Source organism: Polyodon spathula, chromosome 3 (assembly GCF_017654505.1).
Source record: "Polyodon spathula isolate WHYD16114869_AA chromosome 3, ASM1765450v1, whole genome shotgun sequence".
NCBI classification, from domain to species: Eukaryota; Metazoa; Chordata; class Actinopteri; order Acipenseriformes; family Polyodontidae; genus Polyodon; species Polyodon spathula.
The window spans coordinates 7390486-7417753 of NC_054536.1; the positions used below are offsets into that span (position 1 = coordinate 7390486).

Sequence of the window (27268 nt, forward strand, 5' to 3'; positions counted from 1 at the left end):
GATTGTTTGTGGTAGCACTGATTAATTGCTATCATTTTTCAGTAATTGACTTCATATTTTTATAAACGGTAGAACTGAATCCCCATAATCTCTACTCAAACTTCCATTCTTTTCGTCCCGAAACTAGATCTGAATGATTTATTTGATAAAATGTAGAGAATTAAATAATTATCTTCCGAAAGGGCATAAACATATGTCCAGCAGGCAGAATAAAGGAATAGTAGTATATTTTATTAAAATAATGTGTTATTGATTACATTTCGAATGACTGCATTAAATTAGAACACAAAGTTGTGCACAGCCCAAGTTCTGTCCAGTATAATGTGTCGAAATAGTCTGTATACAGAGTGACTAATGCAAGTATAATAAAAAAAAAAATGCCAAAAATCAGTAAATGAGAACAGAGTTGGTAATATTGCACATGTTTGCTGTGAGCGAGTAAGCAGAGCAAGAAGCAGATTGAGAAAATTGAGACTATTTTCAGTCAGATTCTTGGAACGATTATAAAACAAATCAGAACCATGCAAAATAGTCTGTCTGAACAAAGTGTATTACAATACAACCCAGATACTTTTTATAATATGAACTAAAATTTAGTTTAGCTCTGTTATTAGAATTAAATGTCAATTTAAAATATTTTTCTAAAACGTTTTAATCCATCAGTATGATCTAAACTTCTCGTCCAGATATCTAAACACTCAATCCTAAGAGAATTATAAATAGCACTGTAACATTAGAAGAAAGCATTGTCAACAAAGACCTTTCCTCAGAACAGTCTAGTTTCAGAGTTGCTGGTTGATTAAACTTGGTGATTTCAGTATTCCAATGAACAGTAAGATGTTTGATGCAATATATTTTGGCACCCCTGCTTGTTTCTAGTGCTTGGGGAGGCCTAGTCTACCTGCTTTACCCCCCAACTTACTAAATATCTTGTTATGAATGACTAGGTGTGATACCTGTCCTTTATTTCACCCCAATAATGGGTTTCTGCAATGGTTATGGCCAGGACGGGTGCCGCGTTTGGGTGGTTTACTAGACCACTCACAATTCATTGTAACTAGAACATGGATAACATTTTGCTCCTTTTACATAGTTTGGTCATTTAAAGTCATTTTCATATATTTGATGAGCGTAAGATTATCCTTTTAGCTATTTAGTAAGTTAATGGTCAGAGTGGGGTAAAACAGGACACACACACGTACATATAAAGAGATTGTCTCTGTTTCCTGGGGATAATCCATGTCAGAAATATGTATTTCTGTCAGTGTCCTGGAAAATATCCTTGTGATATGTAAATGTCTAAAATTGTCCAGAGGATGCCCCCGCTGTTGTGGTGCAATAATGTGCTATTTGTCATCTGAAGTGCTGGAGGTGTTTACCTGTATTAGATTTCATTTGTCCAGTACTGAAGAACACTGTTAGAGTATTTCTCACTATAAAGATATGTAAAAAAAACAAAACAAAACAAAAAAAAACATTCAGGAGCATTTATGCTTTAGTCTTACAGTAATGAGTGCATATGGAACTGATCGTGGAAGTACATAGCTCCTTGATATCACATTACTCGTGGATAATTGATCTCCATATTTAAAAGTCCCCTTGGTTCTCTACTCACTTTTCAATGAGCATTTACTGAAGGACGCTGACATGGAATGCAATACATCATTTACATCAGCATAGTCTGCAAAATAAATTATCAATGTGAAAACACATTTTCTGTTGGTTGCGTATTGTAAGATTTAGTGACAAGGATTTTTATTTATTTATTTATTTATTTTGGTGAGATGGATTTTGGTGCCCATGAAAGTAGAAACTAATAAACCATCTGGTTGGCTTGTTGTGGATTAACATTTTGGGCGCATCTATTGTGAAGGTTGCAAGTTAAAGCATCAGATGATAGGAACATACCCTGTGGATCATAAAGGACACCACAGTCTACACTTACTGTAGTGGTGGGTCAGTTCAATTGGGCTAAACACTGGTGGAATCATTAGAATAATTCATTTTATTGACTACCCATGTGTGATTGCATTTACTTTTTATCATGGCTACCTGTCATATGATTGGGTGGAGTACGTTATCAGAAGTGGTATTAAAAAAAATTGCTGTGCTTTTTTTAAATTTTTTATACAGATTCATCCCATTTCCCCCCACAAAGCAGCCACGGGGCTATTAAATTAACCGTGTATGTTAGATGTACTGGAGTCTGTTCAATTAATCTAGACGGCGCACTCTTAAGAATTGAATAGACCCCACTGTGCTCAGAAGAAATTTTCCAGTATTTTCCCATGTTTTATTTATTATTATTTATTATTTTATTATGTTTTCTGTGCATGTCTATAGCAAGATTAAGACATTCTAGTAAGAGATGGGATCAGCAAATGTGCTGTAGAGCCAGTGCAGTTTTTTGTGGGTAAGAATTATTTCCGGGAGCAGAGGTGAAGCCATTATTTCATTTCTGTTTTTTATAGGGGGCAACAATAAAAAGAGATGAAAACACAGGAGCTGTTGTTGTTGCAAGAATAATGAGAGGAGGAGCCGCTGACAGAAGTGGTACGTGTTTGTTAGTTCATTCATTCATTCGTTCATATCAAGATTATATATCATATATATATATATATATATATATATATATATATATATATATATATATATATATATATATATATATATATATATATTTTTTGAACCTTCATATGAGAATACATTAACCCATATCTTCATTTGTAAAGTAGCCAGAAGGCCGTGCTCGGGTCATGATTCTGCCTGTCAGTAAACATTTCTAATGCAAAAAAAAATTAAAAATACAGCTGTGTAGCATGGGCCAGACATCCAAATTAAAACTTGCTGTAAATAAAGATTTCTGTAAATAAAATGATCTAGAAGCAGTACTGTGTAATGAGTGGAATCTTATTAGCACACCTCTTCCCATCTGAGATCTATTCTTTCTTGTTTTGTTTTTGTTTGTTTTTTTAATTTCTGGATGTGTTGCTGTTTTCTTTATTTGAATTGCAGGTCTAATCCATGTGGGGGATGAGCTGAGGGAAGTGAATGGAATTCCTGTGGAGGATAAGAAACCTGAGGAAATCATTCACATTTTGGTATGAATAAGTTATTATTCACCTGCTGCTTTCAGATCTGTTTTTATTATTCAGTTTTAGATTGATCTGTTTGTAGTGGCATGCATTTGCTTTAAATGTGTCTGTCTTGTCCTGTACCAGAAGTGCTCTGCTGAGTTGTGTAAGGCAGACAATTTATTACATGATTTACTGTCATTCGAAAACTATGTCAAATGAAACAAGTTAGGGGTCGTTAATGTTCAAGGCACTGCTATTTAAATCACGCTTTGTGAAATGCATGGCAGTTAATCTGTTATCTTAACAAAAACAGAAAGTAGTTTTTGTTACTGCCAAAGTTTTTCTATCATTAGATTAAGGATAATGAATTTATTGCCCTCTTTTTGTTTCCCTGTGTTAGGCCCAGTCACAAGGGGCAATAACATTTAAGATCATACCAGGCATCAACGAGGACACAAACAGCAAGGAGCTCAAGGTATGTCCTGCCAGAGAGATTATATTGATTGTGTTGCACACATTAAACTTTTTTAAACAATGCAATTCCACTTCTTCTCCTACCCCTTGCCTCCAGTGCCTAGGAGTTGAATGGTCTGCCTGCTGAGGTTGCATGTTACTTGGGCAGAGTCGTACTAGTTATAGCAGCTTATTACATTAAAAACTGTAACTAGTTACAGATAAAGTTACAAATAGAAAAAGAATTGAAATCTTATTTGAATATCCAGCTATCGAACCGACTCTTTCTCTCTCCTGACACCATTTTCTAGTAAAGTGCTATAAAAAGCTCTTTCATGTGACGTGTGGGTTTGACTTGCGCTGTTGAAGCGCTCTCTAGTTTTACATGTAATATGTAGTCCTTTTTTGATGTTACTACTCTAAATGGTTTGCCTACATTTAGCTGCCTGTTTGAAAAAGGTACTGTTACTGATCAAGTTACTGAAAAATGTAATCCGATTTACAGCAATGCATTGTATGTGATGTTTCTTTACAGGAGAAATTAATCTACTGTGCTTCAGAGGCATTGCTCAAAGTGGAGCTCTGAAAATCTTAGTCTGTGTCCTGAATCTTTGTTTATCTAGTTGGATAGTTATCTGTCTGTCTACCAAGCTGGTCTACAGGAATATGACTGGTCTGGCATAACATTAGGTATAAGCTTGAATGTTTTTTAATTTAATTTTTTTTTAAATTAATCGGGTCTCCACATGTTTTGAGAATTGTATGGAGAAGACTTACAACAATAAATGCTCCTGACATTTCCCTTTGTTTGTAGATTTAAAAAAAATAGTCTACTGGAAAGCTGATATGCATCTCATTTCTTTTGGAAGAACTTGCTTTAGAAAACTTAACATGTTTTTACAGTTCAGCCTGACTGCCAACGTTGTTATTTAATACGAATCCACTGAAACTGGCAGTGAGTTGGACTTTATTTTCAAAGGTTTAATCAACAGACATCTCCCCAACCAAGCGCAGCAGATGCCTAATTTTAGATGATTCTGGCTTGCATCATTGGAAAAAATGCCCACAGTTGAAAGTAATGGATGAAAGTCAGAAGGTTTGAGGCAGTTTATTTTAAAATATGCACTAAACACTGTCAGGCTGTTTTGATCAAATCACACTGTCCTCTTTCTGAATGGGTCTACATTTTTAGACTTGAAGTATAAAATGCTTCCTTCCAGTGCATGTCATTTAATAAATATTGGAGAGATTTTTTTTTTTTTTGCCTTTTTGGAACTAAAACAAATATTGTTTTAGTCTTTTGTAGAGCTTTACTAAAACATTGTTAGCTTTAGAAATAGAACAGCTTTTATTTTATAAGGTGCTCTTGTAATGCTTTGCAGGGATGAGTCACCAGGCTGTGTGGAACCTCTCTCAGTTGTGTTCTTTGATAAGCTGTGCTTTGTAGCTCAGGACAGTGATCGGAGGGCCCAGGATATTCATTGAAGTCATAAACATACAGTATTGTGTATGTGGTTTGGATAAAGCACTTGCATCATAAGAAGAATCTGATTTAAAAAAAAAAAAAAAAAAGAAAAACACAGATGTTTTGGGTTACATCCCTTGTAAAACAGTATGTGCACTATATAGAGTACTATTACCCAAGTATATTGCATGTTTTATATGCAACATGCAGCCTGTATATAAATGCTCCCAGTATTTGTAAACAGGTGCATGTTATATCTGGGAAATTACGGTACTACATTTATATCACTTTCTGTTGTTTTATTCGCCAGAGGCTGTTTTAATTTACCTCACACAGATGTTATCATAAATTACCCGTAATTAGTTCACAAGAAGGTATCAAAAGTAACATTAGGTCAAGTATTGAAGTGTGGAGCAGAGACAAAAGGCCCTCCTCAGAGCTGGAGTCTGGCACAGAGTCCTCTGCAGATGTTTGTCCCTTGTTGCGGAATGCATGAACATTTGATTTTCAGTTAAGTTCAGACCAAAACTGGTTTAAAGCCAAACATTTTGACAACTGAATTGCTGTTTTTATATAATAAAAAACATATTGGGTATTTTATTATAAACTTATTTTTTTATTATTTATTTATTTTAAACTGCATTAATGTATTTTGGATATAATGAGTTAGATTTTTCAAAACTTTTACTCCAAATTGCTTTTTTTAAAAAAAATTTTTTAACATATTTAATGTTACAAAACTAGTAACAAACAGCTCAGAAGGGTACTGTAGGGAGTCATTAAGGTGTGGCTTAGTTTTTGTCGTGAGTAACATTAACAGTTTTATTCTCCATTTGCAAAACGTTTTGTGGAGACCTTGATAAATGTAAACTCATATGGTTCTATGTTGTCGTGTCTAAGGGGAATGAACTGATGGGCCAAATTAAACAAGGCAGAGGGCAGCTATCCTGGTTACTGAAGACAGTAATGGTTCAATGTAAAAATAAAAATTCCTTTTATGCTTTTGTATTACATTTTTGGAGTCTTGTTTTCTCCCAGCGTTCTTTCCATCTAATACAATAAATAAAAATCACTGTCTTTGTGTTGGTAGTAGCACAAGTAGTCGTACTAGCACTAACAGTGTTAACAACAGAATTTGAACCTTTCTTCTGTGTTGCTTTGGAGGATGTAGATAATGTAAGAAATGTTTTCTTCCTTCCAGATGTTTGTCAGAACCCTTTTTGACTATGATCCTAATGAGGACAAAGCGATCCCATGTAAAGAAGCTGGGCTTCCTTTCAAAAAGGGAGATGTCCTTCAGATCATGAGCCAGGATGATGCAACCTGGTGGCAGGCCAAACTGGAAGGTGATGCCAACCCCCGAGCAGGCCTGATCCCTTCCAAACACTTCCAGGAGAGGTGAGCTACAGAGGAGCTGATGCTAAAAACACACACTCCCAAACAAGGGCCCAGCCCCTCTGCCCCTTCCCCACTTGTCAATATGAGGAATGAGCTTTGCATCCCTCTGCCAAAATAGTTTGGATTTCCTTGCATGTCTGGCTTAAAATGAGTAATGACAGAAAATGATAGCACTGGTACTGATCCACTTTGGAATAGGAACATGGAAAATAGCACATCAGTGGCTGCTTAATCTACATTGATGTGCACTACAACGCTCGGCGCTCAGGGGTCTAGCAGTTTCTTGGCATGGCCGGGTGACTGAAAATTCAGTCGTCAGATTTATTTTGGTGGCTTCTGAATAAAAAGCCTTGTGCCTTGTTTTATTTATTTTATATATATATATATATATATATATATATATATATATATATATATATATATATATATATATATATATATATATTTTTTTTTTTTTGAATATTTAAGGTGGTTCTCAGTATCATAGCAGAAAGTGTTTATTAATCCCTAGGAAGCTGTTAAAAACTGATGGTTTTATTGTGCTCTCTTGTTTTTCCTCCAGGCGATTTGCACTGAGAAGGCCTGTAACCCTTGTTCATCCTCAAAGAAATTCAAACAGAAGATTATGTAAGGTCATATTTTACTTGACAGGGAAACAAATCATCCCATTAGACCCTTACCACAACCCATAAGAAGTGCAGGTGTAACCTCTGTAGAGCTAGAGGAGAGTCTAGATACTGGCAAAACCTGTAGATAGCCTAATGATCTCAAACAAGATCAGTTTCATATGGTTTCCTAAAGCACATTGCATTGAACCAGACATGCTATTAACCTAAGTACTGTTGACAGAAAAGTAGTGACAAAATACGTGGACTCTCTACAATTTTATTTATTATTGCTTCCTTTATATTTATTAAAATGTTGAAATTTGCAGAGCAGCCAGGTCTTGGTATACAATTGGATTTCATCCGAGATGCTAGCTTATATATACACCTTAATTTATGAAAAACTGTGTTTGTTGAGTTACCTTTTAGGAATATTATGTCTCTTGTAGAGTGTTGGATCACATGAAGATGCCCCAGGAAACAACGTTAATTGTACACATCACATTATCCATTATTCAACTGCTTCTTGAATTCTAGCTGTATGGCTAACATTTTAGCACACCACCATGTCTCACTGTGTTCACTTTAACAGGACATCTCGTCAATGTGCTCTGCTTATTAGGTGTACAGTAACACACATGTCCAGTGAGAATGTGAATGTAATAAAGGCAGGTACTGTCATTAAGCTCATTGCATTTACCATTGTAGTTAGGAAATTTCATGACTGGTAAATGGAGTTTAAAGGTGGTTTTTAAGGATATTTTGATAGTTTCTGACAATCAGGTGATGGCTGTCCTGTTAGTGTATTATTCTCTCCTCCCATGTTTTTTTTTTGGCAGAAACTGTTTTTGGTTTTTGTGTGTTTGTGCTGTTTGACATCTTATCGGAAATTTTAACAGTGCCACGAAGCTTACCAGACGGACGGGTCCTGGTCAGCTGCCAGTCATTCTCCTACGTTCTTTAGTCTGTGTTTTAGATAGCAGCTTCTGGAAGTATTCATGCTAAGCACCACCTCGCAAGGAGGGCAATGGCGAAAAGAAGGCTCTGTCACGTCAAGTGGGTTAACAAAGCGACGTGACAAAGTAGCATTACTATTGTCATTGACACTGGCGAAGTTGAGCACGTTTTCATTGACATTTCAACTGGATCGTGTGTTTTTATGCATTTAGTCCTATTTGAACACACAGCAGTATTTTAAATAACTTCATAGAAAATGTGAATAGCTATGTTTTTCTTTATTTAACACTGAATTAATAAATCTGTCTTCAGGTTTCACAATAGATGAGGACTTTGAAATCGTTCCACAGACTGCATCTTTATCTTAATTTGTGTCGAACATAAGGGAATATTTTGAATATTGGCATTGCACTGTTATTGTTGATTATGTGGAAATCAGTGTCTTTAACTATATTAAATTAGGATTGATTGACCCAGTTCTGATTATAAAGGGACATTAGTGGTTGATTGCAGATGATTTCATAGTTACTAACTTAAGTTTACAGAAAATACCATTGGAACACAATAGATTTGGACTTCAATCCTTTAAAAGTTATAGACCAGTTGTTTTCAAACTTAAGACATAAGTTTCATATTATTGAAATACACCTCATTCAAATTTCATTACACACAATGTATTTATTTATTTATTTATTAGCAAACACCCTTATCCAGGGTGACTTACAGTTGTTGCAAAATGTCACATTATAGAGAAGAGCAGTTACAAAGTACAGTAAAATCAGTAGAAAGTAAGATCAAATTCAAATAACAGCAAAATAAAGAATACAGTAGATAAATACATTTAAGAGTGAATTAGTCAAAGAGCAGTAAACTTTTTAAAAGTGTTGGCTTATAAGAGTAAATTCCAATAAGAGCATTTAGTAAATAAGTTTAAATTAAAAAAAGAAAAAAAAAAAAAAAAAAAAAAAACCATCAATACAGATACCTTTTAAAGAGTAAAATCAAGTACAACATACAGAAAATAGTTAGAATATTAGGAGATGATGGGACCCAGGGAGCAGGTGTAGAGAGAAAATAGGAGGGGTCCAAGAACTGAGGCTTGGGGACACCTGTCAAAAGAGAGCAAGAGCCGGAGTTTGAGCCACGGCAGGACACCCGGTACGTGTGATTGAAGAGGTAGGAGGAGAACCAGACAAGAGCAGTGCCAGAGAGTCCCAGGTCAGCGAGGGAGGTCAGAAGAATAGAGTGGTCGACTGTGTCAAAGGCAGCTGAGAGGTCAAGGAGAATCTTTCTTTGAAGGTAGCCATGTATTATACAAAATAATAGATAGGCCTCTTCAGTGAGTTACAGGAAAAGAATTCCATCTTGGATTTCTGTGACAGTTTATAAATTACTGTAAAAAACTTTGTGTAAGTCTATTTTGTAGGTATTTTTAGGGGGTCCTAAAAAGGGGGGAGCGACTTATACACCGGTGTGTGTGTGTGTCTGTATATATATATCTTTCTTTCTTGGTCTTCCACACCTGGAGCTAGTTGCACTAGTTCATATTCTCCTGTGTCTGTCAATAATAGCCCACACAGTAGAGGTCGGCACAGGTATAAAATCTGGAACCGGGTACCCCGATCTTTTTTGGGTACTGATTAAAAATGAAAAATAAATTGCATATATGTTTTAAGTACATGATACATATGCAAGTACTATATAGTACAGATACATGTAGTCCCTACTTGTGTAACCTTTTTCAGTACTGGAAAAATCGAAATAATTATAATAATAAAAATAATAGTAATAAAAAATACCTTCATGGCTCATTTCTTGTTAAGACACCAGCATATCTAAATTTTGTTCATGCGGTTTTCTTTTGAAACTTCTCTAATCCCATGAAAATAGTTTATTTTCCTCATCTTGATTTGACAGGTTTTCAGACTGTCTGGAAATGAGTAGCCAACGCACTGATAAACCAGTGAAACTGGCAGTGTATGGGTTTTATAGTTTTTAATGTGTGATTAACAGAGGGCAGTGGACACCAGTAAACTACATTCTCAGAGTGCATTACCATTGAGCTGTTTAGATCTGTTTTTGTTTGCTTGTTTGTTTTGTATACTGCCAGCTAAAAGCAACTGACTTTTTTTTAGCCAACCAAATTAGTCGCACTGTCGAGCCCTGTTCTGATGATGTTTTGTATCCAATTTGGTTCCAGAGAATAGTTGCAGCAGTTGAGGTGTAGTTGCCATTCGCTGTGTTATTGTCTTCTGTAAAACATTTATATCCTATCAGTTAAGAAAAGGCGTAATGCAAAAGCTTGTTTTAACATTGTCTATTACGCTGGCCAGAGACCTGTGCTTCAATTGTTTTGTCATATTTTCTACATTTTCTTTAAATTCTGAAATTTAATAAATCGACATCCGGGTAGTAAAGATACCCGGGTAGCATTGTGTAATTTAAAACCCGGGTTTCCGAGTACCCGTGCCGGCCTCTAATTATAAATACATACATGCATACTTACATTCATACATGCATACATACAGTACATACATGCATACATACACAAAGCAAGTGATTTCTGTAACTTCTAATCCCAACACCTGATGATAATTATAGAATAAATACATAATGAGCAAGTGTTGAAAATATATTTGAAATTTATGATTCAAAAAAGCAACACAAATGGTTAAACCTAAAAGAGTACAGCAACGATCTCTAAATGGCAGTGATACAACTAAACAAAAAAGGAGACTACCAGAAAAATAACAGAAAGTCTCAGCTTACCAAAAAGCACTGTGTGGGCTATTATTGACAGACACAGGAGAATAGGAACTAGTGCAACTAGCTCCAGGTGTGGAAGACCAAGAAAGATTTCTTCAAAATCTGGAAGAATCATCATTCGAGCAGCCCAGCATAATACTCGAATTACTTCAAAAGATTTCACACAAGAATTGAGAGATTATGGTCAAGAAATTCATGAGCCAACAATTCAACGATATGTTAACAAGATGAATGTCCATGGGCGAAAACCAAGATGCAAACCTTTGTTAAAAACAATACACAAAAGAAAGCGATTGGAGCTTTCCATTGAATACTTGAAGAAGCCTGTTGATTTCTTCAACCAAATTTTATGGTCAGATGAATCCAAAATAGACCTTTTTTCACCAAGAAAGCAGCACTGTTTGGAGGAAGAGAGGAGAAGAATTTAAAGAAAAGTTCATCATGCCCAGTGTTAAACATGGTGGAGGGTGTGTGATGGTATGGGTTTATTTTAATTCCTCAAGCACTGGCGACCTTTGTATTGTAGAAAGATTAATGAATGCTGCAAAATATCAAGACATTTTACACTCTCATTTGTTACCCAGTGCTAGAAGGCTTATTGGACAGAAGTAAGGATAATGACCCTAAGCATTCTGCGAAGACTAGAAAGGAATTTCTGGAGAAAAAGGAAGATTACAGCTGTGGATTGGCCATCTCAGTCGCCAGACTTCAATCCAGTCGAGATGGAAGGCTGCTGTTGCAAAAAAGAAATTCAAAGTCGATTGCAGAACTCAAAGCTTTATGTGTGAAGACTGGGCAAAAATATCTCCGAAAAGATGCCAGGAACTGGTTTCAAAATACAAAAAAGACTGCAAAAAGAAAGTAGTTTTTTCATGTTATTTTTCATTTTGTGCATGTGACTGTGCATGTGATGTAATAATTTATTGTTTTATTATAAAACTTTAATTTTTATTTTATTTTATGACAATCAGAATTGTAAAACTTTAAAAGATCCCTAAAGTTGCACAATATGTTACACTACCACAGTATGAATGTTTCTGTAATCACTGAGGAAGGGTCACTGTACCACTACTGTACCAATTTAAACACGGTGCAGGCTCAACTTGTCACATCTGTAGACTTGTTCATTGTTATTTTTGCAATATAAATATAACACCATTGATTTAAAAAATGTGGATTTCTTGTTTCAGTAAAAAAAAAAAAAAAATCTTTTAGCATTTGCTGTTTGTTAAGCAGTTTAAAAATTCTCTCAACGACTACTGAAACATCCAAGTGATTTAAAAAAAAAAAAAAAAAAATTTATACGGAAGTTAAATAAAGACTGATTCCAAGTGGACAACAGGCCAGTGTTTTGTGCGCCCCCACACCGTCCTGGCAATGTGCATAAGCCGTGCCCTGGGGAGCAGCCTTGGCCACTGATGGTGAGCCAAGGTTAATGCATATTTAGTATGGGGCCTCTTCTCTTTCAAAACGGATGCAGTCATTGTGTTTAATTTTGCACAATTCCATTATGGTTTTGCGATGCCCTGGAGGTACATTAACTGAATTCACAAGTGCGTTCCACTGGTGAAACAAGCCAGATTCAAACTGGCTGCCCAGTGCTTAAGGACCAGACGCAGTCCACAATGCCTAACCCAATCAGGAACTGTTCAGCCATCATGTGACAGTGGGGTCAAATATGCCTTTTGGTACTGAAATGAATGTTGGATCGTATAAAAGAATGTAACTCCAACAACAGTCAGTGCCTTAATACCAGGGACTCCAAAATACATGACCTTTACATGTCAAATACCCAATTGAAATGTCAATTGTATTTTTATCTCGGCCCACCGCTAGCACCCCTGCACTGACTCGGGAGTGGTGAAGACGAGCGCCCGCTGTCCTCCGAAACGTGTGCCATCAGCCGACCGCTGCTTTTCACTTTGCAAGCCCGCCATGCAGCCAGCCTAGAGCTACAGCGTCAGAGAACAACGCAGCTCTGGGCAGCTTACAGGCAAGCCCACAGGTGCCTGGCCAGTCTGCAGGGGTCGCTGGTGCGCAGTGAGCCGAGGACACCCTAGCCAACCTAAGCCCCCCCATTTCCAGGAGCCCGGATTGACATTTATAATGCGAGGAAAAAGGAAGTACAGCCATTAAAAGAAAGTAGTATTTAAAGCTGTGTTTTCTGCTGGTTTGCCTTTTTGGAATAGTTTTAACTTTTGAGGAGTCGGATCATATAAAGATTTCCCGGGAAACCATGTTAATTGTACGTGTCACATGATCGATTTATTCAGAGACATTGCCCATGTTGTTCTGTCCTCTAAATAACACGGTTTGCTCAGTTTTGCACACATCCGGGCTGTGACGTCAGAGGGCAATTGTTGTTCCACTGAATACAATCTGTTAAACTTCCATGAAGTGGAATTGAGTGTTTAAGTAGGGCGTCTGATTTTCAGTGTTTTACCACTTTTCTACTGTCCTTTTAAACATTCAGTTGATACTGGTTAAGTCATTCGTGTATCTCAATCACAACTGAGAAACCGGTTAATAATAAAATGGATTTAATTTACGCTTTTTTCTGTGAAACAACTAAATGGGTTTTTACATCGAAAGTCTTTTTCATTTAAAAGCAGAAGTAACTCAACGTTATTAAGGCAAATACAGTTATACATAGTGATTTGTAATAGTGTGTTCAGCATAAAATACTTTATTGTTCTTTATAGCTCTAATATGCTTAACATGGTGCAGTCTTGTTTGTACGTTCTGCTTGTAAATGAAAAATTAAGGCTTGGCTGATTTTTTTATAAAACCCATTTAGTTTCACTGAAATAAAAAAAAAGCATTAATTAAATCAGTTTTGCTATTAACATATGATTGAGATACACAAGTGGCTTAATTATTAAAATAGATAAATTGGGGTAAAACACCAAAAATCAGAAGCCCAATTTATAAGGTCTTCTGGGGCGGCGGGCAGGTTAGCGATAGAGATCTGGGGTTTTGACATCCCAGCAATGTCCCTTGTAGATGTAGTTTGGGGAACATGGTTTTGTTCTCTTAAATGTAGTTTGTTTGATACTGGGTGAAGCTTGTTTGGTGGAATTGGGAGCACATGAAGAAAAGGACATTTTTAACATTTTAATGTTATTCATTCAATCAAGATGTAACCCAGTTTATTCAGTTAGTAGCATCTTGCAGCTGGCGTGCCACATTCAGCAGATAATTAATTTAAATGGAGACAAAAGGGGAAGGAATGCTTGGTGCATGGTACCAATTTGAGAGGGCTGAAGGTTGAGCAGTAATGGGTTGCAGGAGTTTAGCAGTGATTATTACATGCAGTGAAGCTCATCCATGGTGCCTATTGTTTTCAGTCTTATCTGTTTTGTAAAGGTGAGGGAATTTCCACAAGTGTGCCGCTGCCTGGTTGATTTTCATTCTGTTTCTACTCTCATTTGTAATTGGGTGGAAAGTAGATCACTAATCTACAGAAGCGTTGGTAGATTATTTTAAATTTGTCCATTGTGTTTTTTTGTTTTGCTTTGTTTGTTGCATAATGTTTTTTTTGTTGTTTTAACAAAGAAACACTTTTTTTTCCTTGCTTTTCTAAGACGAGGGGACTGTTAACAGTGGTAGGTGTCATTTTTTTATTTTGATTCATTGTTTTAATTCAATATTATTTAAACATTTGTTTTAATGATTTTCATTTTGTTTTCCGTATGCTTCGCAGAAGAAATGGAAGGTACTGCTTGTTCATCCAGTCTCACCCAGTAGACATATAGAGAACAATCCACTGGTTTGGGATCAAATGTCCATAGTCTTGAAGTAGTGCTTCTCAGAACCATTGCTTTCCTTAGATTAGCACTGTATGTATGTCAGAAACCTGAAAAGGCGCTTCACTGTCTTGTGTTGCTTCTTTCACGATTTCTCATGTTTTGTTTGTTTGTTTGTTTGTCTGTCTTTCTGTCTCACTTAGTAAAATCTCATACTGTTTATAGAGATCTGTATGGTTAAAAATGCATCACATTTGTTCAACTGGGGTGTTGCTGTAAACTTTTTTTCTAGACACCCAGAGGTTTGTATATTACTTGTAAAGATTTGATCAACCATTTGTAGTTCCCTTTCAAGTACGAAATATAATTACCAAATGGGATATAATCTCTTATTGCCTGACTTACCTGAGCACTTCAATCAAAGCTGCTCCTTTAAGAGCACTGTGTGTGTCAGATGTCGTCTCTGACCACAGGAGAGAAAGACGAGTGGCGCACAAGGCTCGGTGCCATTTCTTCTTTCAGCTGACCTGAGACAGGAGTGAGTTCTGGCCTTGTCAAAACTAAGGAGAAAAGTCGATATTCAGTTTTTCTCTTTCATTTCGTAATTTGAAATAATTTTGCATCTAAAGTATCCATATAATTATTTTATTTGCCTAGGTACTGATTAAGTCCCCTCCTTGGCCTTGTGCACCGCGGGAAGCCAGCAGCTTGCCCCCGTCCCTTCCCTGGGATTCAGTCCCTTGTTGCAGTTAAGCTTCCACACTCTCTCCCTTGCTGCTCAGCTCTTTGGGAGTCAATATAATTCTTGCTAGCACCTTTACTTACTTATTTATAATTTTTGTCAAATTTTTCTTTCAGTAACCCAACACGCGTACGTTTCTGTACACAGACAGTACCTGCTCAGCTTTTGTGCTGCAGAGACACTGCCAGTGTTAAGGGTTTTTTCGACTGTTGCTGTGTCTGCTTTTTGACAACGAAGGCTACAAGATTATTCTAGTAGCAGGTGATCTGCAACCCCTGTTGTTTAACAGTGCATGCTTGCAGTTGCCAGTGGCTTTTTCAGGTCTTCACCTACACGCCATTTGTCCTGGTTACAGAGCCTGTACCAGTGACCTGGTCAGCCAGTACCAGAGCCGGTACCAGTGACCTGGTCAGCCAGTACCAGAGCCGGTACCAGTGACCTGGTTGGTACCAGAGCCTGTACTCTTGGCCTGATCGGAACCAAAGTAGGCACAACGCCTGGGTTTCACCCTTGCGCTACAGGGGCATCCACTGCCTAGGAAGGGAGCATGCAGAGAGAGCAGTTAAGGACCACAGCTTTTGCAGCCCTTGCTTTCATTTTGCAAAGAGGACACTTGAAAGCAGGCTGGCCCGCAGTTCCAAGGACTGCTCTGCATCTCTGATACTGGCGCAGCATGACTCGCCACATTCGTTCCCTGCAGTGTGGTCAGCAGAGTCCCAACTCCCTGTTACTAGAAAACAATCCTATAGGTGTATGAGCAGGAATTAAGAGCCTGTGCTTCTCTAAATCCTCCTCTTCTTCATGTGGCTCAGAGAGTCACCACAGCAGGCATTCTGGTACTGACAGGCATTCTGGTAACCATCGCGACCTACTGAGCCAGGAGCGGGGGACTCTTTAGCATCCAGACCAACAGCTCTGCATCTTTGGGTCTGGCCCCTGAACAGAGACTTTCGAGCCGTCTCGGGTTATCTGACAAAGTCATTGAGACTCTTCAGAACGCCAGAGAATCGTCTACATGCTCCTAGTATGGTTGCAAATGTGGCGTATTCATGACATCCTTTAAGACAGCTTCCCTGCTTGCTATTACCTCCGCTAAGCAGGTTGGTGAAATGCAAGCATTCTTAATGGGGAAAGCCTGTTTGTTTTTTTTGTAGGTCAGAACTCTGTTGTGCTCTGCACTAAACCAGCTTTTCTCCCTAAAAGCATTTCTGCTTTCCTTGTCAACCAATCAGTGGAATTGGGGATCTTCCATCCACCTCCTTTCCAGTGTTGACAGGGAGAGAAAGTTCCCTACACTCTGTCAAGTTAGGGCACTGCTGTATTATGTTGACTGCACCCAGGTTGGCAGAAGTCCGAGCAATTGTTTATTTGCTTCGGGTCTAAGTTCCACGGACAAACCTTGTCTAAACAGCGGCTGTCGAGGTTGACTGCAGACACGTTCAGGATTGCATACAGTCTAGCCAACCTGCCCCCACCAGAAAAGGTCACTGGTCACTCCACAAGAGGCCTTGCAACCTCCTGGTCGTTATTCCAGGACTCATCTGTTGCAGACATTTGAAACGCTGCAGTATGGGCCACACCTTATACCTTTACCATGTTCTACCGACCTGAATGTCATAGATCAGCAGAACCCTGGTTTTGGGAACAAAGTGTTAAGAGCAGTCATTCGGTCCTCGGCCAGAATGCTGAAGGTAGTTTATCTTCCTTTTTAGCACATCTGCCGGTGCTTATTAAGGCTTGGGTATTGTATCCCATTTGGTACTGGTTACATTGCGTACTTGAAAGAGCACGTTGGGTTATTCTCATAATCCTCGTTCCCCGAAATAGAAATATAACCATTACTCTCTCTCCAACGCATCAGGCCTGAAAGAAGCTGGCGCTGAGCCTTGTGCGTCACTCGTATTGATCTCCTGGGTGCAGGCCTGATTCACACAGGGCTCAGGTCATTCGGGCTAGAAGAGGTTATATCCCATTTGGTGATGGTTACATTTTTGTTTGAGCTCTTTACGTTATTCAAATTGGACCCCCTCTGGTGTGTTGTAAACCAGTGGTTCTCAAACTGAGATGTGCAGAATGTACCCCGGATCACCTCCTGATGGCACCTCCTGGCATGTCACAGTTTCTACTAGGTGCTGTTTATGTGACTGGTGCCTTTTATTTAAGCTTGCATATTATTGGACCAAGTCTGCTGCCATCTGGTGATGTACGTTGCTTATTGCTATACTACGTGGAGTGCACATTAGTAAGGGTTGGTCACAATTGGTAAACTAGTTTGAGAACCACTGCTCTAAGCAGTAGCAGCACTTACAGCAGATCAACAGCAATTGGATATACCCACATCTAGAGTTGTGTGCTGTACGGTATATACTGTCCTGCCAGATCCTGTGAGCAATCGGACATAACAAGCAATTTACTGGATTGCCGAGATGTTATAGTTACTTTGAAATAACTGTAACAAACAGCTTTCCCAGAGATTAAAATTTAGAAGCTAACATGCCTTTTGGAGGGAAGTACATGTCTGTTGCTTATACTTGTACTGGGTGCTCACTGTGTCTCTGCATTTGTGTCTGGGCTTCTAACTCTTCTGCTTATTTTCCTGGCCTTTGTTCCTCTGTGTGTGATTTTTACACTTCAACCAGAAGATGCTGAAAGTGGTCCCCATGTAAACGGATTCTACATAGGTGAGCATTTACTTTTCCACACTCTCTGTTTATTCTTTTCTCTGCTGTCCTGTTTGTGAACACCTTTTACAGGTAAAATGTAAACGTGAGTTACTTTGTCTGATGCTATTAGATAAGAATTCTATCAATTATAAAAAAACGCTATTTTTATTAGCTTTTTTGCTTTAATTCATGATTTATTTTACTGCTGCTGGGTGTGTGTTTTATGTTTTGAAGGTATTTGGGAATTAAAACATCAGTCATTCTGCATTTAAAACCTTTTGCATATTTTTGAAGAGGTGACCTGTTATCTATGTAGGGACACCAAAATATTAAATTAATCCGACAATAATTAAATAAATAACCACAAAACAGAGCTGGTCGTCCAATACTTTTCCCAGGACGTTGTATAGATTTATACATTTTTATCTGCTTGATCGTGATTTATATTTATCAATGAATTTCTTTCTTTATGTATTTATTTATTTATTTATTTATTACCTTTTAGGTAGTTTTTTTTGGTTGCTTTTAGTATACATTTTAAGGTGATTATATTGATTTTAATTTTGGAATGGAAAATAAGCCAGAATAGTGAATTTCTTCATACCACAAAAACCTCTAATGGACCCTTTTTAGTTTGTCATGTCTACTTTGCTTAAATGCCATATAGTGTTTGTATAAATATACTGTATCTGTATATTACAAGCCTTTCTTTTTAGTCATTTCTGCTTTGCGTCTGTTTTGATCTTTTCATGCACTTTCCCCTCTACTTCAAGCCTTTAATTAGAGTGTCTTGTATGAACAAGTGGTCAGTAATGAACTAGAGTTCCAATTTTATTTTATAAAATTTTCCCTTTGCAGTTTCATCCAAGCCTCATTTGATTTGATTCATCAACGTTTCTGTTGACAGTGTTTTTTGCTAGGTACAAATGGTGTTGGATTTCCATAGCCCCAGTACATGTTTGGCTGGTTTCACAGACCCAGATTAGCACTAATCTTGGACTGCCCAATGTTAATTTAGGTAAGACTAGTGCTAATCTGGGGCTTTTGGGGTACATGCCTTGAGTAATCACTGCTTCTGATTACTAGGCTCTCACTAATCCAAACCCCAGTAATGTTACTGCAGGTAGTGACCTTCACATTCTTAGTACAGTACATAATTTTATGAAAGCACGTACAACATATGAAGGGTCATGCATTTTCTTGAATGATAATGATAATGATGTTGAGTATACATTTAAATAGATCTAAATCAGACTTGGGCAATTCTTGTCCAGTTGGTAGACTGTTAGGGCACTTTCACACCTAGTTCGTTTGACCCTTTGATGCGGATTTGAGTGTGGTTCGGTTCTCTTGGAATGATATGTGAAACCTCTGAGAACCACGTAATCGCACCAGGATGCGCATCAAACAGAGTGAACAGAGATCACTTGAAATGGTCGTCTCGGTTCGCTTGGAAGTGGGCTCGGTACGTATGCCACTTTGGTCCGTTTTCAGCTTTTTGCAATGTGAAACAAAACGTATTCCAGTTCACGTGGAAATTAACCGCTTCAAACAGCAAAGCAAATCGTGGAAGTGATGGACTTCAGCAAGCACCAAGGAAAGTGTCTCCCCTTGTCTCACATACGCAATGTAGGGACTGTCAAAAAACACACACATACACACCAGACAAGAACACCATAATGTCACATGTACACAACAGCACATCACAAAAAAATACCATGGGGCTGATTTACTAACTGGTGCAACCCGGGGTTATTCAATGAAATTACGCTAATAGTGTTTGAGATTTAATAACTACTGCAGCAAGCATGTTCTTCAAGCATAGTAGCAAAACTGTCACAAGCAAAGAAAAGTATGAAAAAGAATAAGGAGTTAGCACATGTATTACATCTGGTTTTATTATACTTGTGCCACATACACTCGCAGGGAAATATTGTGCCAAGACAAAGCGGTACTCTCTGTACTGACATTAGTCACTGTAGCATTTGAGCTGCTCCACCTGAGTTTAGTAAACCAGCTGCTGTTGCATCTGTATCTCACCACACTGTCACATGTACAACATTTCCCAACATTTACAACAAGCTAGTATTATTATTATTATTATTATTATTATTATTATTATTATTATTATTATCAGGGTGAATGTCCCTCTTTTTCTTAATCATTATTGTCTTCGGCATTTCCTCCTAAAGAACAGTGTTTTTCCAACAAATACTTGACGCTCTTTCGGTGTGTTACGTTACTTTGGAAATGATTTGTTAGCACCAAATAAACCAAAATAACACTGACAGCAGGACAGCAGCACAACCACATCCACGTAAATTATTCTCCATGTTGAGCATGATGGAAAAAGCTTTTCCAGAGAGAACTTCTGCACTTGCAATCAGCAACAGAGCCGAGTGTGTTTGGAAAGTGCAATGCAAAACCAATAGAGCTGTAGTCTGGATGAAGCTGCAAGTGAACCAAGCAAACAAATTGGAATGCACTTTCAAGGTCGCTTCATTTTTTCTATTGTGAAACGAACTGAAGCAAACTTGAAAAAAATTGTTTGCAAGTGAACCACGATTCGAATTAATTGCAAGTGAACTAGGTATGAAAGTGCCCTAAATAAAAGTGGCAAGCTTACTCTGTACATTCACTACATCGTGAAAGCCATTGGTCCATTTTTTATGAAACTTGTCTTGAGAGGATTGCCTCAAGGCTTGCCCAAATTGGATTATACTTTACATGGATCAAGATATTATTCCATTTACTGTTAGCACATGTTTGCCTTCTTTATTCAAGCTAGGATATATTTTGGAATGCACGTGTCTGTTTTTGTTTAGCATTATTGAACTTGGCACATGGAAATCTTTTATGAATGACGTGCAATTCTTAGTATTTTGGATGTTGGTCACGGTGACTTGCTTATTCATGATAGCAAAATCTGTTTATACATTATCCTTGAATGGGGATTTGTTTGTGATTGACATTTTAGTCATTGTGAGTAGGGAAGCCAGGAATGAGGTGGGAATCTGCCATGATGTCAATCTGTGGACTGTCCTTTTAAATATTGCTACAGTACTGTAGGTCCATGCAAGGCAGCAACCTTTCTCCACTTTCTCCATGTGGCCTTTATTGCTTTTCCATAAGTAGTCAGCCAAGGCTAAGTGTGGGTTAGGGTTTCTCTAGCCAGTCTGCTGCATTCCGCTTCATTGTCTGACAAAGGGAGGAAACCTCACTCAAATGCATGTTTTTTTTTCTCTATTTAAATATTGACTTTAGATCATGATTCAGATTTGAAAATCCTGCAGAAAAAAAGGAAAGGTATACAGTCAAAGCAGAAGAATATGTGGTGGAAAAAAACTTCAGTTTGTTTCTGGTTTAGAAACCATACATGTAATATTGCGATCAAGCACGGAAACGAGACATTGGTAACATATTTCACATGTAAATATTTCCTTGTATTCCAACAAGACCTGCATTTGCTTAAGGTTTCTCCTTCCTGTTGGTGCTGAAGCCTTGGGGTGGTGGAAACAAGGATGATCTTAAGGAAATCCTGAATTTCAAAGTAAACATGACTTGTATTTATTGCAGGAGCATTGTTGTTGTAGTGCCTTTTAAATTCAATTGTTTTGTGTGTGTGTGACTGTGTAGTGCCTCAATGTGTGTGTTTGTGATTTGGCGTGATTGTTTTATTTATAATTTGTCAGAATGCTGAAAAACAGGTGGTCAAATGTATTTATTTATTTATTTATTTTGAGGAGGGGGGTTGGGTTCCCAGATGGTCCTGATAAAAGTCCTCATTTTATGGCAGCGTCAAAGAGAGAAACATAGAAATAAATAGCCGCCTTTGCATTTTGTGCCAAAACTGCCACTTTTGATATTATTTGTAGCCGTTAGTTAAGTGATGTCATAATTCTTTGGGGATGTTTGCTGGAGTTGGTCTTGGTCCTTCAAATAGTTTTTAATTGGTTCTGATTGTGTCGTGGCTGAGATGGGTAAGACCAAAACCACTCGGACACATTACACACAGGTCAAGTCTAAAGCATCATGAACCAGAACATTGGCATGTTGCTAAGGGACAAAACAGCACCGTGAAACAAGACGGAGCTGAGTGCTACTTTCAAATGTAAAATAACTGAGCACAACAGTTCAATGAGAACAAAAGCCTATTTATGCAATCACTGCAAACCTAGGGGATGTGTGAGGTTCATTTTAAAAAATGTGTTGGGGTCCAATTGATTGTCAATTACACACTGGCCACATGGATTCTGTAGGGATGGGATTTTAACAGGAGCCATATAAATTAAAGATTAGTGTTGCATGTGTGGATGTTACAGGTCATGCTTACAGTTTCATTGCAGGGGCAGATTTCTGCATGTCTGTGTACGGTGTTAGGTCAGGAAGAGTCATATTTCAAAAGGGGGAACCTGACAGAAAGAAGATATCTCACTCAACAGGAAATGCTAACAACCACATTACACAATCCCTCCAGTAATTTCAATACAGTGGTGATTTTGATGTTCAGGTGGACATTCTTTCTAGAAACATGTTCAAATATCATTAGAGAGAAGAAAACATAAGTGCTGTGGTTAACCTGTGATCTGTTTGTCCTCCAAGGAATACCTTGCAAGGTTTCATACCACCCTTAAACTCTTTTTACAGATGTCTTCTACAAGTCTGCAGAGAACACACAGAGGAACATCTGGCGGTCTGAATTACACACACACACACACACACACCAGCTGGAGCTTTTGACAATCTGATTACAGTACTTTTATAACATTACTGAAGCCTTAGTTTTACAGAAAGAGCAAAAAATATACATTTCAGTCACTCCTTTATATCAACTATTGAATAATGAATGGTAAACATTCCAAACTTGTCCTGAAATATAAAAATGTTTGTATATTTTTTATAATTATATTTTTGTTTTATGTGGTATAAAAACCCAAACTGTTCTGCACCTTTTCACAAAACTGGCACAATATTTCAGCTTTCAACAGCAAGCAACACATAAACCCTTGTTGGTTTTTTTGTTTGTTTGTTTTTTCTCATGATGAATTTGTTGTCATTGCTTGGGATTGACTAATGTTTTTTTGAAAAAATAAAATATTTAATTCAAGATCATATCTGATGGGGGGGGAGAATCGCATTAGAGTATCCATATTTTAAACAGAAAAAAAAAATACTGGAGATTGCCATTCTAAGACAGTGGGCAGTTAGTCAAAGCTATAACAATCTGTAATCATTTTATTTTGATTTTAAATAGATCAAATTGAAAAGGAATATTTAGTCATGAGGTGAGATATCCATCCATCTTGGTATCGGTCTGTGACTTTACAATCTCCTGTGTGTTGTCCCATTTAAACTGTGGAACTAGATTTAAAACAACATGGTCACGGCTTCCGTTTTCCACATAATGCTACACTGGCACTTACATTCTTCTTATAAGGCGGAACACACACAGTACTGTGTCATAACTATGGCTTCTGACCACAGCACTGTAAAGGTGGGGCACTCAATGTGTATTGCACTTGGCATTCTTATTACAAGAAGGAACATTATTTGATACTGAATGATGTCATTTATAGGCAAAAGCTAATGTTTAAGTCAAGGTAGAGTAGGTGTTTAAATTTTTGATTATTTCATCCTTTAATTGCTTCTGTCAGAGTTTTATTTGAGGTGGAATGGTGCCTGGACGATATCCACAAGTACTTTGAAGTAATCTTTTCTTTTAGGCAGTGTCGTGTGTACACTGTTTGTCAAACTTTTACAAATAGGAATGTAAGGTAGTTAGTATTCCCAGTTGAAAAATGCCTGTGGGTGCTTGCCTTGCACACATGTTCAATTTCTGACGTGGCTGTAAGATACTATCAGTAGACAATGGCAAAGGATTTGTATTGTGTGTATGTAATATATATAAACGTTTTGCTTTTGTTGATGAGGAAAAAGTTACAAGAAATAGAAGTGTACAATTATTTATTTCACCAATCCAAAAGTATTCATGCCCTTTGATGCTATGATAGTATTGTTTACATGGTGGTAGAAATTTCACTATGGTAATACAAAACCATAAAGGTGGGAGGGGCTGCCGTTCCATGTGACCAGTCGGGAGGAGTTGATGCTGTTTGGCATGCCAGAATGGGAGGAGCCATCACTGCTGTCCTGCGATCCACAGGGGGAGGAGCTATCACTGCCGTCCCGCGACCCAGAGAGGGAGGCGCTATCGCTGCCGTCCCGCGATCCAGAGGAGAGGAGCTATCGCTGCCGTCCCGCGAGCCAGAGGACGAGGAGACATTACTTCTGCCTCCAGGGCCAAAGGGTGCTCGCCCCTCCTGAATTTTTTTTTTTTTGGGGGGGCAGAAGGGCAGGAGCCAGCAGCCTTTCCACCACCGCTGCCGGAGGAGCCGAAAGCGCCACCAGCCCCACCACCACTGCCGGAGCAGCCGAAAGCGCCACCAGCCCCACCACCACTGCCGGAGCAGCCGAAAGCGTCACCAGCCCCACCACCACTGCCGGAGCAGCCGAAAGCGCCACCAGCCCCACCACCACTGCCGGAGCAGCCGAAAGCGCCACCAGCCCCACCACCACTGCCGGAGCAGCCGAAAGCGCCACCAGCCCCACCACCACTGCCGGAGGAGCCGAAAGCGCCACCAGCCCCACCACCACTGCCGGAGGAGCCGAAAGCGCCACCAGCCCCACCACCACTGCCGGAGCAGCCGAAAGCGCCACCAGCCCCACCACCACTGCCGGAGCAGCCGAAAGCGCCACCAGCCCCACCACCACTGCCGGAGCAGCCGAAAGCGCCACCAGCCCCACCACCACTGCCGGAGCAGCCGAAAGCGCCACCAGCCCCACCACCACTGCCGGAGCAGCCGAAAGCGCCACCAGCCCCACCACCACTGCCGGAGCAGCCGAAAGCGCCACCAGCCCCACCACCACTGCCGGAGCAGCCGAAAGCGCCACCAGCCCCACCACCACTGCCGGAGCAGCCGAAAGCGCCACCAGCCCCACCACCACTGCCGGAGCAGCCGAAAGCGCCACCAGCCCCACCACCACTGCCGGAGCAGCCGAAAGCGCCACCAGCCCCACCACCACTGCCGGAGCAGCCGAAAGCGCCACCAGCCCCACCACCACTGCCGGAGGAGCCGAAAGCGCCACCAGCCCCACCACCACTGCCGGAGCAGCCGAAAGCGCCACCAGCCCCACCACCACTGCCGGAGCAGCCGAAAGCGCCACCAGCCCCACCACCACTGCCGGAGCAGCCGAAAGCGCCACCAGCCCCACCACCACTGCCGGAGCAGCCGAAAGCGTCACCAGCCCCACCACCACTGCCGGAGCAGCCGAAAGCGCCACCAGCCCCACCACCACTGCTGTTGCCGAGGAAGCCAGCAGTTGTGGGCCTGGGGACGTCCCAAGAAAGGACAATGGAAATTCCCTCTCACCCACTCGAACTTTGGATATTTAGGGGGGGGAGGTGGCCATTTAAGGCCATTTTGTGCATTGCACAAGGGGGGGGGGGGGGGGGGGTGACGGTGTGCGTGTGTTTGTTTGTTCACATGTGGAATGTGGGGGTGTTTATATAAGGGAGGAAGGTGCACTGTTTCAGGAGAGCGTTGTGAGCCGTGTTATTGTTTGTTTTTGTTATAAACCAATACAGCTAAAAACTTAAAGTACTTAGAGAGCAGTCATTGTTTCTCAATAACAAGATATGGAAACATTTCATCCTGTATCGCCTCAACTGAATTATGTGACCAACTGCAGTGTCTGCCTCATTTTATTGTTTTAAATCCACAACGGGATACTGACACCTGAACTTTTCAGTACTGTTAATCAATATCTTCAGAAGGCATATTTATTTCAGATTGATAGGAACCTTTTGCGTCATTTTGTCCTTGACCTTTTTTTATTTTTTAGCTTTATTTGATGCGTATTTCACAAGACCCAATATAGTGTCACACTACTGGACTGACTGTCGCAAAAACTCTTTCAGGTTGACATGTTTGCTGTAGTACTAATAGAAAATCTTACAGCGTGTTGTGTAATCTTAGTCAAAGCCCCTTAGCATAGCCTATTTAAAATACAGTGTTTGAGTAACCAAGATAAGAACCAAAGGTAGGAGACAGTAACAAAACAAGAAAATGCTATTTGAAACGTGTTTAATCATGTTTACTGTAACATTATAAGAAGACCTTCATAAACAAATCAACAAATCTTCATATGCCATCTATGTATTGTTGTCAACCCGATTTTTCTAATTTTTTGTATAAAAAGCAGCACACTGCGCTTTAATTCCTACTGTGGAGAGCAATTGCTTCTCATCAACTTCAGTCTCCAATTCATTTTATGAGTCTTCTCTCCTACTCAAATGCACAAACCTGCTGCATTGAAAGAATCCACTCCCAACATAGGAGGCTTGTTGCTGGACCGCTGACCTCGCTGCCCTGTGACTTTTTTTTATAGTGCATTGCTGCCACAAGTGAACACCTCGTTGGCTAAAATAAAAAGCACTTTAACTAGATTTTGCTTTGTGTTATTGTGCAGTGCATGTGTATATGATAACAGTACAATATTAATGCTTTGTTTTGAATTGTTTTGTATATTTTTGTTTGTGATGTGCAGTACGAAATAAAACTAAAGGCATGCACAGTTAGACTGTAAAAATGGGGAGCCAACTCCAGGACCGCTTTATGTCCGACTCCGCAGTATAGCGAGGGGCGATATAACAAGGGGTGGTGTACTTTGTTACGCTATACGGGTGAGACCAGTCCATTTTTCAAATCTTAACAATGTTTACCATTTATTAGTTAAAATTACCAAATATTACATACTACATTTAACATTGTTGTTTAGATACAATACGTGCCACTAGCATTAACATAGATAAGGCAATGTTCCACTGGACAAAGCCTCAGGCGCATGGTCCTGATGATCTGGAGGTATTGGGAGCTTCTCTCGTCTGTGCCACTTCTATGCCTAGTATTTTATACTCTAGTTGACTCGGAGCCTATGTGACTACAGTTTGTTTGTATTACATTGCTAATTAGAATTGTCAATTGTCAATGTTAATTATAGTAATGTTACTTCTCTCTGGTGCAACCAACCACAAACTACTCTCTTTTACAAGGTAACTGTGGTTAATTGTTTGCCATAGGTCTTTCCTGCACATGCTGTATCTCTCAGTATTGCCTCAGCAACTCTACTTACACCAATGTCCGCCTTAAGCAAACCGGTTTTCTGTCATTTGCACTCAAATACATTCACTTGTACTATAAAATCATATGACTACAGCTGCAATAGAAACTGGATTGCATACCGCTGTCCCTAGTTTAGAGTTTATATTCATCATCAAGTTTAGATGTAGAACAGTCAAAGTGTGAATTCAAGATCAGTTTGGTAAAGATCTGGCTT

The 27268-nt window shown here is 39.2% G+C and overlaps 1 protein-coding gene across 7 annotated transcripts in view; it reads left to right on the top strand.

Annotated features, from left to right (window-relative positions):
- The window catches only part of LOC121311720 (MAGUK p55 subfamily member 7-like), a 128862-nt gene that overhangs the window by 79309 nt on the left and 22285 nt on the right, over positions 1 to 27268 (top strand). For 5 of the 7 annotated variants that reach the window (XM_041243987.1, XM_041243990.1, XM_041243993.1 and 2 more), the window contains 8 exons: positions 2472 to 2553; positions 3016 to 3101; positions 3478 to 3552; positions 6197 to 6393; positions 6956 to 7020; positions 14306 to 14326; positions 14425 to 14436; positions 17849 to 17890. In XM_041243987.1, the coding sequence (XP_041099921.1) occupies positions 2472 to 2553; positions 3016 to 3101; positions 3478 to 3552; positions 6197 to 6393; positions 6956 to 7020; positions 14306 to 14326; positions 14425 to 14436; positions 17849 to 17890 (580 nt within the window). The remainder of the gene's footprint in view (positions 1 to 2471; positions 2554 to 3015; positions 3102 to 3477; positions 3553 to 6196; positions 6394 to 6955; positions 7021 to 14305; positions 14327 to 14424; positions 14437 to 17848; positions 17891 to 27268) is intronic. The other 2 variants (XM_041243991.1, XM_041243992.1) reach the window with 2 other exon arrangements.